General features: G+C 34.1%; 1 protein-coding gene across 3 annotated transcripts; it reads right to left on the minus strand.

The window, feature by feature from the left end:
- Nucleotides 1–2,182: 2,182 nt before the first annotated feature.
- On the minus strand, nt 2,183–14,256 carry LOC124372700 (MORN repeat-containing protein 3-like). 3 transcript variants are annotated; one of them, XM_046831110.1, is made up of 6 exons: nt 13,998–14,123; nt 9,412–9,563; nt 5,963–6,111; nt 5,513–5,701; nt 3,357–3,496; nt 2,183–2,418 (listed from the first exon to the last, which is right to left on the minus strand). In XM_046831110.1, exons 3-6 carry the CDS (start codon nt 5,984–5,986, stop codon nt 2,385–2,387), a joined length of 387 nt encoding a protein of 128 aa, XP_046687066.1. In that variant the 5' UTR covers nt 5,987–6,111; nt 9,412–9,563; nt 13,998–14,123; the 3' UTR covers nt 2,183–2,384. The 3 variants fall into 3 exon arrangements, with proteins under 3 accessions (XP_046687066.1, XP_046687065.1, XP_046687068.1); XM_046831109.1 differs by lacking the exons at nt 2,183–2,418; nt 3,357–3,496 and having other exon boundaries at nt 5,517–5,701; nt 5,963–6,122; nt 13,988–14,256; XM_046831112.1 differs by lacking the exons at nt 2,183–2,418; nt 3,357–3,496; nt 5,513–5,701; nt 5,963–6,111 and adding an exon at nt 6,141–6,299 and having other exon boundaries at nt 13,988–14,256.
- Nucleotides 14,257–15,205: the final 949 nt, after the last annotated feature.

A 15,205-nucleotide genomic window follows, 5' to 3' on the forward strand; every position in this document is an offset into this window, starting at 1 on the left:
TACCTGCTTAAATATTACAACATTTCTATTAACCCTTTGATGTGGTTCTGAGAATCAGCATAGTAGAAAAATTTTATTAATAAATCTGCAAAAATAATGTAGAAGTTAAACAAAAACTGAATAGTTTTGTGAAATGTCAAAACTTCATAGCTATATACGAGGGTCGTCCATAAAGTAACCGCCGTTTGGGCCTGGCGCGATAAGTAGTGGGGGTAGCGCCGCCATTCTCACATCGGTGTGCGCAGCCGTTCAGTACGCTTCTAGCTGTGCAAGGGAGAGCATCGTGCGATCGCGCGTTCTTTTGGTACAACGTAAAAACATGAGCGCCGTGATAGAAAAACCCGCCAAGTGTGAAGTGCGTGGTGTAATAAGATTTCTGTGGTCGAAAAGTTACACAGCAGCTGAAATTCATCGTGAATTGAGTGCGGTGTGTGGCCCAAACATTATGAGCGAAAGTGTAGTCCGTCAATGCAATGGGGTCATACCGCTTTCGCCTAGCAAGCCGAAGAAAGCTCGCCAATCTTTTTCAGCGAGAAAATTGATGGCTACAGTTTTTTGGGATGCTAAGGGCATCTTGCTCGTTTGAATTTATGGAGCGTGGTACGACCATTACAGCTGCAGCTTACTGTGAAACCTTAAAACGGCTACGACGAGCGATTCAAAACAAGCGTCGTGGTCTTCTGACATCTGGTGTTGTGTTTGTCCATGACAACACACCCGCCCTCATACAGCTCAAAGAACTACAGAACTTTTGAAAAAGTTCAAATGGGACGTTTTTGACCACCACCCCCTTCCAGCCCGGATTTGGCTCCCAGTGATTTCCATCTTTTCTTTTTCCCGTACATGAAGCGGTGGCTTGCATCTCAGAGGTTTGCGAGTGATGAAGAGCTTCAAAACGCTGTAACATGTTGGCTACGTTCTCAGGCGGCAGATTTTTTTAAAGATGGAATTTAAAAAAACTGTTAAAAGATATGATAAGTGCTTGAATTTGTATGCTGAATATGTAGAAAAGTAGAGAAAAGCTGCAGTTTTTACATTTATATAATACAATTTTTGTATCTCAACTAGTTTATTTTTTATTTCAAAACGGAGGTTACTTTGTGGACAACCCTCGTAATTAAAGTGCACACTGAATCTCAAAATAAATCACTCAACATTTTGACTTATTAAAATTGCTAACTGAGCAAGATAAAATCATTATTCTTTCTACTGGGATAAACAAGAATATTTGTGTCTATAGCCTGTTTCATTCTCGAGATGTCCTGTGGACAGATAGACGAGCAGAAAAAAAAGAAAATTTTGTCAGCTTACTGAGTGATAGGCTTCAATGATGCTCAGCAAAATTCCATAGTTCAACATGCACCATCATCACAAACTCAGTGTTGTCTGTATATAAATGAAGCTTCATATAAAATTTTAAGTCTTAAGACTAGTTTATTTTTTAGACACCATGTACATAGACAGACAGACAAATGGAATCCATTTCATCTGGCCCAGAACTTATAGCCATGGCTCCTTCTCCTCATCAAGTAACTACTCAACCACAGCCTGTAAGAACTCTCCAGGGTAGCCAAAATGATATTTAGAGAAGTTCCTGTCCAAGATCCAGGAACTTGTGCAAAGACTTTTGGGATCTGAAGACCACATGCTACGACTTCTACAACTTAGATCTGACATTCGTACTCATTTTTTTCTTGCTGATAAGTATAGTGTGGTTATTAAATTTGTGTTCATGTTGGAATGGGATATTGGTACCTCAAGGTATAGTCAGTTCAACTGCCATCACAGATTTTAGCCCAACAGACACTGTAATTAAAATCAGAGAACAGTGAAGTAACCGCTTCATCTGAAGTGAATTTGTAATGGGGGCTATATCAACAGATATGACATGTTAAAGACTGTTTACTAATAATGCTCATAGCTGCCTGTTGAATAATCTGTTTTCAGCAACAAAACAACTGGAATGCAAAAAGCATAGCAGTGTGTTTTCTTTTCCAGACTACATAGCTTAGCCAAATCGTTTATGCTTTTGCCACTTGTACACAACGAACTGACGACACGTTATATAAACGTGAAGGTGTTTGACAAGTTCGTCACGTGTCATTGTCTCAATACTATGTTAAACCACATCAAAGTGTTAATAACAACAACAATATAATTCTAAGATTAGATTTTCACTTGGTACTATATAAAAAAGTAACACCTATATTTACCCAAATAAAATAAATATTTAACAACAGTAACAATAACATCTTATACGAATTGTATTAGTTATTTTAAAAATAGACTTCCATCACTCATAAACTAGTTAAGGTACAAATATACTAAAGAACAGTGTTGTAATGTAATCTAAATGTACTGAATATACATATGGTGAAAACAACCTAATATCGTGGTGGAAATACTCTGTCACAGCAACTAGAACAAAAAGAAAAACTTATTTTATTAATTATTTTTATCAAGACAAAAGTCCAATTAACAATCAAACTAAATCTTTTTGTTTACACGATTTGCCGCTCGCATTCACGTTTTCAGTTAAAAATAACTAAAACTTATCTGATTATAACTAATTTGTGAGAACCTACCTTACCATATTTTAATCTAGCAAACCCATGTCTTGTTCACCTGTTTCTTAAATATCCTACCCCGAGCAAATACAATGGTCTTGGGTGAAAGGAACAATAACTCTCCTAATTTGACTGCATTTTGACAATGACAATTGCGTTTATAAAAAAGTTTAAAGACAAATAAAGAATCTTGAATCTTCTTAAACAGATGAACGGATGGGCAACGACACGATTTCCAGAAGCCCCTCTTGGGTTTTTTATAATTTATAATTTTTTCTGTAACTATTTTAGCTGAAAGATTTAACATTTCAACTTTACATACATATGAAAATTACAACACAAACAAGGTTAGATATATTGATGTGTCTCTGCATATTGTTGATAAACCTATAAACCTTGAAATTCAATAGTCGAGTCACTAATTTCCAGTAGTGTAACTAGTACTTGGCTTTGGGGGGAGGGGGCTGAACTTAATTGAAGAGCACTGGGGGATACAGAATAAATCTTTACAAAAAAGCTTTATTCAAACAAATTTGATGGGCCTAATTCAAAGTAAAACATCTGTTATATTTTGGACAAGATGGATTGCTGTTATGTTAATTTTTTAAATTTTTGCGGGCTTTATCCTCCTCATACCCTTTCTTAGTTATGCCACTGCTCATTTCAAAAACTTTTAGCACTCATATTTTGTTTTGTAATGCACTAGTCTTCCAATATTCTAATAAAGCCCCAAATTTAAATGTTTTTTGTGGCACCAGTTATAATGAATTAATACGAATAAGCACTTACTCGACGTAGAACCACGGAGAAAGTGAGGGACCAGGTGAAACACTGAAGACCTCAACGACCTCAGGTTCTGGCTCAACTTGCTCTGTCGCTATACGATTGTACTCCGTCTCATACACAAGCTCGGGGTCCAATAATTCAACCTGTGCAGTTGTTACATAGCTTCATAAGCAAACATCCTATTGCTCCATACTAACACATGTGAACAATAGTTTTAAAAAAATTAAAAGTTTACCAAAATTAACATTTAATTCTAAACTAATTAAATTTTGAGTAGGTGGTATGAGTGTGATAATAGTTTTTAACTTCCTACAAAAAAACTAGATCACAAAACAAGAGTTCAAAACTATTATAAAAATCACTACTAATAATAACTCATCATATTTCCCATTGATGTTGTCTTAAAACTAAGTTTTAATTCATTTATAAAAGTAAAAAAACACTATTTTTCAACTGGAAAATAGCTAACTTTTTTTAACCAGCTTTCTAAATATAGTGGCAATTTACATTAATTGTTATCTATATTGTAATTTAATTGGGAGTAGCCTGTATATTTACTAATAACTCCATAATGCATTCGTTTTACAAAATATTATGTCTTTCCTTGTTCAAAATACAGTTGATATGGAACCTGAATTATATGTCTATTGGTCAAATTTTATGAAATTCAGCTTCAAATCCCATGTTTTTACCATAATACGATTAATCCTCTTCTAAAAAAATTCAGACTAATATGAAAATGTCATACTAATATGAACAGCTGACGAATGAAGCTGTCTTGGGTTTGTTTGTAATACATCTGAAAAAAGAGAAGGCTATAGTAACGTCTTAAAGTTATTAAATAGCCTTTAACGACGAGTTATATAAATTTTGCAGACTGAAAAGCATTGAAAGTGGTGAGATGAGTGGGAACCCATAGTCCAGCATACAACACTCTAGCGTTGAAATCCTGTAGCAACTATCTTTCCCAACTAGACCTTCAAGTCTATCCTGAAGTAATGCCACAGTTATTCCCTAAAGATATGTGGAGAATAATTGCGCCTTCCCCTAAAATAAATGCAGGAACTATGATTATCTTGGTGTTCTTCACTTTGCTAGCTAGGACAAAAAAACTGCAGTTAAGACTAATTAAAGGCAAGCCGCTTTGCTGCCACCACATGTTCCTCTAGAGTTATTTGAAGATCCCACTTTGAGATAAGAGATCAGTGAAACCAAAAAAATGACTCACTCAATCTTGGGCCCTTGTACATGACACTCCACTCAGATGGGATTTGTGAAGATTATTATAAGTGCAGGATATCTGAGGAGCAGTAAAGTTGTGTGAGGGATGGACTGAGAATTGCCACCAGATGGCAAGGAAGAGACATGTTGAGCTGCTTCCTGATCTTGAGCAGCTGCTGCCTTTACACCATGTCATACGTTGGATAATTTTGATTGCATCAAGAAAATTACCAGGGACATTGTCAACAAGCTACTTATTTAGAAACTGCCATTAGATTCACCTTTGTCATCTCCCAAAGTCCATATTCACTTTGGATCTTCACAAGTAGAAATTTATTCATTCATCTTATCTGGATGCGCACTTTGATGATCTCTCTTGTGGAAGTTCACAAGAAGGGATACCCAAGAGCTGCGGAGGTACGAAGGAGACTAGGAATGTATGAATTATGGAGAGATCCAACTTTCTTTCGTAGGAACTTACAAATTGTTATTTCTTTCATCTATAAAAGGGCCAAGTAAAGTAAAGATGTCTTATTTTACCAGGCGAAGTTAAGGCTAAGAAGCCCTCTCTAACACAACCTGGGGATCAACGGCTTAAAGATGACTTCCGAACCACCACCAATGGCTGGGCAGGCGGATGCTTACAAGGACAGGATCGTTTAGCGGTTACCCATCCAAGCAGCAGCCACGCTTGACGTTGCTTGATTTGGTTATCTGGGCCAACTGATATAGCAGAGCCTCTGTGGTGAATGATCTGGTAAATCATTACCTGAATCAATTTTCTGTGTCAACCTATATCATCTCCACATAAATGCTATGACAAGGTTCAATGTGTTACCAATCACTGTTAACAAGAAGATATATATGCATGCTTAAGTAAGGCTGGGTCACTGCCCTGTACCGCACTCAATCTCACAATACACCTAATAGGCACTGACCTCTGGTATAGGGTAAGGTGTAGGCTGCTGGCTCGCTTGCCGGAACATGATGTCCCTCATGTTTGTGCAAACAGCGATTCCCTGGTTCCACAAGCCAAACTGCATTTGCCCACTGTCTAGGTGGTAGTATTCACCGTAGCCGTGTTTTTCGATCTGCTCGCCAGTATCCCTCATACCTGTTCCCATTGGCTGCAAGATATCACAGTATAAACAACTAAAATGTTTAAAACTCCATAAATTTAACAATACAAATAGTTTGTACATGTTCAGAATGTAATTTATATCTCATATGCCACAGGATTGGGATTAGAATCTATAGGGTTATATTAATGGTTCTTTAATTAGTTCAACAAATTAAATATTATTTACAATTAATTAATTGTACACAAGATTTTATTGTAGCTCAGATTTTATTAGTATTTATTGATTTATTCCGGATTAAAAACTCACATGCGACGTAGAGTCCAAGGCCATCCTTCATGTCATCAACCCAGAAGCCATCGTAGAAGGATCCATCAGCATACCACATACGTCCGTGCCCATGACGTTTTCCTGCCTTCACTTCACCTTCATAATATTCTTCTCTGGGATAGTGCTTCCTGCCGACACCCTTTCGTACATAGTCATACATTTCAATCACTGACTTGTGAATAATAAACTAAGAAACAGCTTTATACATGATGGATCACAACTTGAAAATTGTATAGTTATTGGGAAGTAGATCTTTTCCTTCATCGTCATCAAATGTAGGTTTGATCCTGTTTTATTCAACGCAGATATTCAATGACTGTCAAAACAAATAAAAATATGTTTAACTTCCAATATTACTTTGTATCAACCTACTTGCATTTTAACTATCAACTACATAAGATATTGTTGGATGGGGTTTTCAGAGTTTAAGTTTTTCAAGAAGTAAATAACAAACAAATACCTATGACGTTCTCTAAAACTCTGGACAAAAAAAAATCAATGTACTTTTTAGTTAATGTATGCAAACCTCAAACAGAAGAGTTAAAAGTTATGTTCGTACATACGGTAATACAACCTCGATAATTCAAAATTCTTGATAACAATATTATTTTAAATCCTTTTGAACTTCTAACAAAGAAATCATAATGAAGTTTTCAAAAGTTTAATATTTTGAAGTAAATCCTTGCTAAAGTAAAGTTTTCACTATTTGGGAAAATATATGATCCTCTGCAACTCAAAGTTTTTGCACCCCACATGCTGGTATAGGCGTATCTACTAACTCTATGAGTAATAAACTCATTTGTCAAACAGGAAAAGACCACGATGAAAAAGTAGTTCAGTGTCCAAAGTAATAACTGATAAGTTTCACATTGATGACTTTTTCAGCTAGTTTTACAAACTGCAAATGTGTAATACAGAGATTGCCATGTAGTTTTTCATTTCTTTTTCATCCCCCTGTTAGGAAAGAATTCTTGAGGGAGTGATCTGTTGATGATATCAACAAAGAATACAGGTGGAAATGTTACTAGCAGACATCTTGGATTTTTCAGTGGGTTTAAAATTAAATTTAGATCATTAGTTTGCAGCATTGCAAAACTACTTTATCAATAAATGAATTAGTTTGATAGAATTCATTTGAAGTTAAAAAATAGAGTATTAAGAGAAAGGAAGTGCATTTATAAACCTTATTTAATTTAAAATAAGAAAAAGTACAATTTTTAGTTTGAACTTTCATGTTTTAGTGTGTTTTTGATTGAGTTTTTTAAAATATTAAAACTAATTTCTTTCAAATTAATAGTGAATTAGTGTTATTTTAAGAGAAACTTCATTTAATTTTAAGTATATTTAATAACATTTAAAATAAAAAGCAGACTAGTTTTAAAAATAAAAAGTTATAGTATTATTTTGTTTTATAATACTTGGCCCTGTATAATTCTTGTTGGATTTTAATACAAAGATAAAATTGTTAGAAAATATTTTCAATTAAAAATAAATAAAATCATAATATTTACTCTTCTAATCTGAAATTAATATTTTTTATTTAATATCCTATTATAATTCTTATTGTTAAGCTATCTGTCTTGCTGCACTACAGTGATGTAACTATTAGGGGAGGGGTTGAGGGAGAAAGAAACCTCTCCCCCAAGAAACCTAAAAATATAAATAATGCTAAAGAAGCTATTAAATTGTTTGAAATACAGCAGTTCATGTTTTACTGAGAATTAGGCCTATCTAATTTATTTAAATTTAGATTTAATCATATTTATTCCAACCCAGAATTTACTTCCTCCCCCCCATGTGAGCTCTTCAATCAGATTCATCTGCTCCAAAGCCAAGTCCTAGTTATGTAACTGTGCACTTAACATATAAGAGACAGAGGTTAAAAGAAACATTTTTACATGTATGTACAAGTCATTCAATAATCAATAAGACAAGTTGGTCTGGGGGAATAACTGTTGGTAGGGTTTGGTACTTTTATGGCTTTACTTTGGCATCACTGAACTGAAATAATCCCTGATCAGCTGATTTATCAACATTGTTCTGTTTACAACCTCAAATTACATTTCAAGATGGTGAGTCCGTCCTCTTCCATAGACTAATGGTTAGTCTTGGCTCTCTAACCGAGAGATCACGTGGGTTCAAATTCTGGGAAGGTCCAATCATGTACTTTGACAATAAAAATAAAAACCAGTGCACTTCGAAGCCAGCATAGCTGACGCTGAGGCTTGAATGAGATAAAAAAAATGGTGAGTCCACTTGAAAATTCCACATTAGTTGAACAACTTTTTGTTATTAGTTTTTTACTTGCTGAAGGTAATAGACCAGTGAATATATAGTGTAGAATGTCTAAAGTTATTGGTGAAGGTTGTATGAATTGCGCATATTGTTAGAAGTTGTTAGAGCAGTTCAAAACTGGTTGCGACTCAGTAACTGATGAACACCGTTCTGCCAACCGGTTGCAATTTCAATTCTCTCACTTAAAAGTCCAATGATCATATTTTTCGTAAGGACTGTCATGTTACTGTGAAAATGATAAGTTAGAACTGGTACAGCTCGTAACATTATCTGTAACAAGCTGAAGTATTGCAGGATAGGTCACAAAGGAGGTGATGCAGCTACACAAGGAAACAAGGTTGGGAGTGTGCACAGAGCTAAAGGAACATTATGCAAGAGAAGGTGAGCACTTCCTCAACAAACTTTTTACTTGTGATGAAACTTGGGTTCACTATTACAAGACAGAATCACCAACAAAAGTCATGTTGACGGTGTTTGGGATGCTGAAGATCTAGTTTTTGTGATTATCTCAAAGAGCAGTGTACAATGAACAGCCAGTAGTACTTAAATTTGCTTTTAAACATGGTGAAGCCAGCAATGAGAGAGAAACGTCTTGGATCTCAGATTAGAGGTGTGATTGTCCAGCAAAACAGTGTATGTCCTCATACTGCTTAACTAACCCGAGAAACAATCAACAGAGTGGGCTGGGAAGTACTACCTCATTGCCCTTATATTCCTGATTTAGATCCTAGTGATTTCCATTTGTTTGGCGCACTGAAAGAGGTATTATGTGGTAAGAGGTTCCAGGACAACGAGGACATGAAAAGGTGTGTGGGTTCCAACATCAAGATAAAGAGTTTTTTGCAACCGGAATAAAAAAGTGTATGGCCTGTTGGAACAAGTGGATAAATTTTCAAAGAGAATTATGTTGAAAGGTTAGTAGAAAAAGTGTTGTTTTCTAAAATTACAGTTTTTCTCTGGACCAATTTGTCTCTTTAATAACGGAAAGACCCTTGTACAATAGGTTTTAAGTATTTGCCTTGATTTCATGTGTTCTCACCCTTATTTAATGAAAATGAAATAAAAACCCCCTTTTATTCTCGTATGCACCTCTTTCATTTTCAGTTTCACAGTTAACATGGGTATTTACCCACCTCTGGCTTTCCTTTCACCCAGTCACCTTCATACAGCAAAACAAAATTGCCGTCTTCCAGTACTTGAGAGAGGACTCCATAACCATGCTTCAGTCCATTTACCCAATCTCCTTCATAAAGCCTCTTCTTTTTCGACAGGTACGACCCTTTACCTAAAACAACATCTTAAGTATGATGCATTTTGTGATTATCTTTCTGGTAAAGTAAACAGTGTGGCTGTGACATTTTTCAACAAAACCCTGGTGCAGTTTTGAAAATTACTTGAATTTCTTAAATTAACAGAATATAATTCAATTTTAAATAATTTTTGTTATTTACTTCCTCTTGAAAGTCATTGACATTATTGTCATTCTGAATTTCAAAATAGGCCTTGAAGAGTTTTGAGATTGAAATAAATATTTATAATTGCTTAAGACAAAGACAAGTGTATTTTAATTTCAAATATTGATCTTTACATAACACGTAAATTTTTTAAGGATATCATACAAGTTTGCATATTATCTCGGTAATTCTAAGCAATATATGGGTCAACCTCGATTTTTCTCATATTACAATATAATGTTCCAATAGTCAATTAGAAAAGGAAATGACTAGAATTTCTTGCCGGAAAGCAGTTATAGGGAGCAGGCAACTCATATTACAATATAATGTTCCAATAGTCTATTAGAAAAGGAAATGACTAGAATTTCTTGCTGGAAAGCAGTTATAGGGAGCAGGCAACCGCGAGAATTACCTATTAGTGATCAGGGGCACTGACGTGATCTGGGCTTCAAATTTGGAACTACTCTAGTTAATTCTTTTTTCTAAAAGAGCAAGCAGCGCGAAGCGCTGCGCAGCGGGCAAGCATCGTGCGTGATCTTCGTATATACTGAATTGATTCAGACCAAAGGAATGACACAGATTCCTTTACCAGATTTTTACGGAGATTTTGTATTGGGCGGATTATATTGGTTTACTTTGCTTTCCAGCATGTAATTATGTGTTTAAAATTGTTTTACATACATTACCTACATTATATTGTAATATGTAATAACAATTTATCAGAAATTTTTAATAAAAAAAAAGGATCACGCACGATGCCTGCCCGCTGCGCAGCGCTTCGCGCTGCTTGCTCTTTTAGAAAAAAAAATTAACTCGAGTAGTTCCAAATTTGAAGCCCAGATCACGTCAGTGCCCCTGATCACTAATAGGTAACTCTAAGCAATATATGACCGTCTGGCGGTTGCCTGCTCCCTATAACTGCTTTCCGGCAAGAAATTATACTCATTTCCTTTTCTAATTGACTATTGGAACATTATATTGTAATATGAGAAAAATCGAGGTTGACCCATATATTGCTTAGAATTACCATTATCTCTAATTTTAAAATGGATACATCCTTATTCAAAATTTAAGTTTGTTGTTATATTCAATGTTGTGGGAAAAAATAAGGAAAATGACTTTTTTATATGTTATATTGAACATGGCTGTAAGCAAAATGAATTTTGTTAAAGAGAGGAAATACAAATAGATCATTTTGTATTTTGAAATAATAATACATTTTAATAAATAATAAATAAATATAATTAATAATAAATACATTTAGCACAAAATAAATAAGTTTTTCATAAATTGAAAATAACCCATCTACTGTACTAAAATATTATTAATTATTACATATTATATTATTATATATAATATTATATATTATAATATTATTATATATTATAAAATTAATTATATACTAATATATATTAATTATATTATTAATTATATAGGCTGTAAATACAAAATATTGCATGTTTTAAAACCATGTCTACTAATTCATAGACTACACTGTAATACAATTTAATTACTTTATTGTATTTCTAACTTGTCAATTGTATCTGTAATTTATATAAAAAATAAATATAAACAATCAGAACATTAGAATTTAAAACTTTTGACTAATTTAGGGGAGACAATTGATTTATATAGAATCTTTATACATGTATAATGTATTTTTTTCATGTATGTTTGTTGTATTCAATATGTATGTTTGTTAATATATATTGAATAACAAGTAAGTTGTTCTAATTTAATAAGAACCCAGATTAAAAGTTTATATTTAAATAATCACACAAGGAGTCAATGGTATATTTGAGATTACTAGTAATGACTCATGTGGGTGGTAATTTACTATAACTATAATATTATTTTAACTTGTTTGCCTTTCTTTACATTCTTCAGTATAATGCATACACTTCAATCCCCAATACCTGTAATCATTCAAGAAAATTCCAACATTGGTCTAAAAATATAACCTTAAACCCCAAAAACTCAAAAATTGTTTACATGACTCATAAAACTATTGTTTTTAGTTCAGTCAGAAAATCATCACATAAAGTAGGATGGAGCCAACATATAATGCATCACAAAGTGAATTTTACAAACAACTAACTTGTACCTCATACATAATACTGGTGATTCACCCTCAGTTACTCTACTAAAGTTAGTCTACTTTTGTTACCGATAATAAAAAAAAGAACTGATTAGGAATTATAAACAAAATTGTAATAATCTATACCACAGCCAACAAAATTTAAATACACATTATGACTAAGAGATCAAGAACTACAACCATGAGGTCAATGGAATTTGCCCTTTCCCCTCACAACCATTATCTTTTGTTTTGTTTTAGACGATGTGGTGTCATTGAGTATCTCCCACCCCTCACTATCTCTGATGTGTGCATGTTCTGCACTTCACCTGTATTGTGCAGTGATATGGTTTGCGTTTCTTTTGAGCACTCCTTTCATGTACATACTTGTTGAATTTGATGAGTTCATTGCCATTTTGATATTGTTTCATTTTTTTGACATGCTTTACTTGATCTGTAAAGTGATTTTACAACTGAAAAAGAGGATGGATTCTAGTCCTCAAAACATGTTCAATTTTTGTAACATATAACTATGGTAAGTGTCTGAAACTCTCTAATCCTTTCAATAAGGCAAAATTGTCAGCAACATTGTGAGAATAAACTTGCTGGGGTTTTGATACAATTAGACATAAGAAAATCATCAACAATGGAAGTTAAATTTATAGCCCTCTAGACAAATTCCCTGAATATAGAAAAAATAAAACAAATGTTGATAGTTCCGTGTGCAATTACAGGCACTTACAGTAAGAAATTTAGGTAATATTGCCTTCAGGACCAAATAAAACTAGTGAAAGAAAAAATGTGAAACTTTTACAGTACATACATCAGTTATAGCTTCTGGAAGTAAAATGATTTTTAATTTAAAAAATTAAATCGTCCAAATTTTCCGACGTCAGATCACGTTGGACGATCGGGCACGTGATCTGAGGACGGGAAAGTACCGATCGGAAAATACTCCGGCCGTCAGCGCAGACTTCGGTGACGAGTTTTACAATGACACCCCAATGAAGGACTCTCAAACCATGAAGAGTTAAAAAACAGTATTGAAGCCCAAGATGCAAAATACTAATACAGAAAAATGAGACCTTATATAAAACATGCTAAATTCATAAATCATCGGTCATGCCTCACTCACGTAGTTTTTAATACTCCGAGAAAACCTGCCAATCATTGTAAAAACAAATCTAAATTATTTTTAAAAGGGGTTTTGTGACACAAATTGACTAATTACTGGTTACATGCTCAAAAATAGGGTCAAAGGAGTCTCTTATCAGTAACAACAACACAGGCTTTGCTTATGATGTTCTATCAGGGGTCAGGGAAGTTTTGAAAAGTAACTGAATACTGCATTATTATGAGGGTACTTTGGGATTATACCGACCACACCCAGACATGAATCGTTATTTGACATTTTGCTTCTACTGATTACTAGATTAGCGTAGAACAATATTTCGTCAATATAAAACAGGAATTGTCTTATCGCAAACCCCTCCCCATCCTCAGACAGAGGTCAAAGTCGAGCGGTCTAGTAGATAACGTGATTGCAGAGTCTCGCCGCCCGTTCAGCTGGTTCGTCGCTTTGTTGTACTTCCGTGTTTCACCTCTACATTTCTCTAAACACACAAAAATTCAACAAAAACAAATATTACTAAACTCTTTATTGAAAAAACACTTAAAACTTGTTTTTATTCTTGATCACACTCCGCCACCCAAAATGCGAGTGCCTCCGGCCGAAGGTGCTGCCGAAGCCCGCGCTGATGTCGACGAAAGAAAAACATCCCTCGAGATAGTACCTATCAGTAAAATATCAAATTCTAGAGGGGCTGATCAGAAATATAAATTGAATTGTAATGGAAAGGCAATTATGTACCGTGCAAATCATGTGATGCCGCGCGGCCGTAATCGGGATTCTCGAGAAAGATAAGATAACAGCGACAACGATACCGATCACAATACCTGGAAACACTTGTAAGTTTGTAATTTTATAATTAAACAGTTGTTTTTCGTTCTGTCATGTTTGTTTCTATAAATTTATATTTTTGTGTTCTTCATACTGGTGTGGTCGGTATAATCCCAAAGTACCATTATGAGTCTGTCTATAGAAACCTCCAGGACCCAAGGTTAAACTGTCCAAAATTTAATTTATTTAATTAATTACTTAAGATAATCTAAGCTTACCGTGTCGTACATTATTTTTCCACTCGCCAATATATTTATCTCCTTTTATATTAAAGATAGCATGTCGCAACCCATTCTTCCTTGTAGTTCTTTCAAGGATTCGAGACCTGGGCTCTTTATAAGGCTTCAGAAATGGCATTTTAAATTAAATAAATCAGAGCCAAAAAGAGTACAGTTCTTATTTATGTGATAATATTGTAAACATTACTTATATTTTATCTTTCTGATAAATCATGTTCATACTAAAATTTATGAAACAAGGAATTTGCTAAAAAACGACCCATTACAAGAAATTTGTACTTTGATACAATTCCAATTATCACAACATAACAAAACCAGCTGAGAGTCATGACTGTTTACTAAGTTGCCATGGCAATGTTACAAACAATTGCAACCAACTCTTATTTGGAAATAATGACATTTTCATTATTAATCATTAATAGAATATACAATGTTTCCTTATAGTAACGAAGAGAGAGATAACTACGCTTGGAAAATTATGCACTTTTTAACACCGGCTAAAAGTTATGTAAGAGTACTTTTGCTCCGTTTATATTTATTTCAAGCTTTTGTTTTCTATTAACATTTATTTATTTCAACAGAAGAGATGAGCCAAGACAATGAAGATGGAGGCAACAGTGATGTAAGTCTACTTTTGAAAGCATCATAAATTGAAAATGTCAAGAATGACCAGAATGTTAATCCGTGCTGCTGAACCATGAACATGGGGCACAAAATAACATAAACATTGACATGTCCTTCACAGATGTTTTTGATAAAGCTAGCATACAATACTCGCCTCGTTATCCACTGAAAACTACCACAATCTAATGCTTTGCTTACAATGTGAAGCGAGCTCTTCAGCCTCCAACAAATAAATATACAATGACTGTAAAACGTAGCCTACACAACCAACTATTAAAGGCATTTTCTTTGTGTAATAAATACATACATTAAAAATACATACAAAAGTATTGCAAACCAAACAGTGTGTTCTAAATAAAAACTTCTAGCCAACATCTCCAACATATACTGGATCTCCAAAAAAGAATTTCGAACGTCCGTTACTTAAAATAACTATTTAAGATAACTAAACGATTTAAACGTCAAATTGAAGAAAAGTGAATACATTTTGTTTTCATGTGAGCTTTCAAGGTTTACAACTTTTGCCTTCACAATATTAAGAAAATGTCCTCGGCGTATATACACATATGCATG

Source organism: Homalodisca vitripennis, unplaced genomic scaffold (genome assembly GCF_021130785.1).
Source record: "Homalodisca vitripennis isolate AUS2020 unplaced genomic scaffold, UT_GWSS_2.1 ScUCBcl_3825;HRSCAF=9595, whole genome shotgun sequence".
Lineage (NCBI taxonomy): Eukaryota > Metazoa > Arthropoda > Insecta > Hemiptera > Cicadellidae > Homalodisca > Homalodisca vitripennis.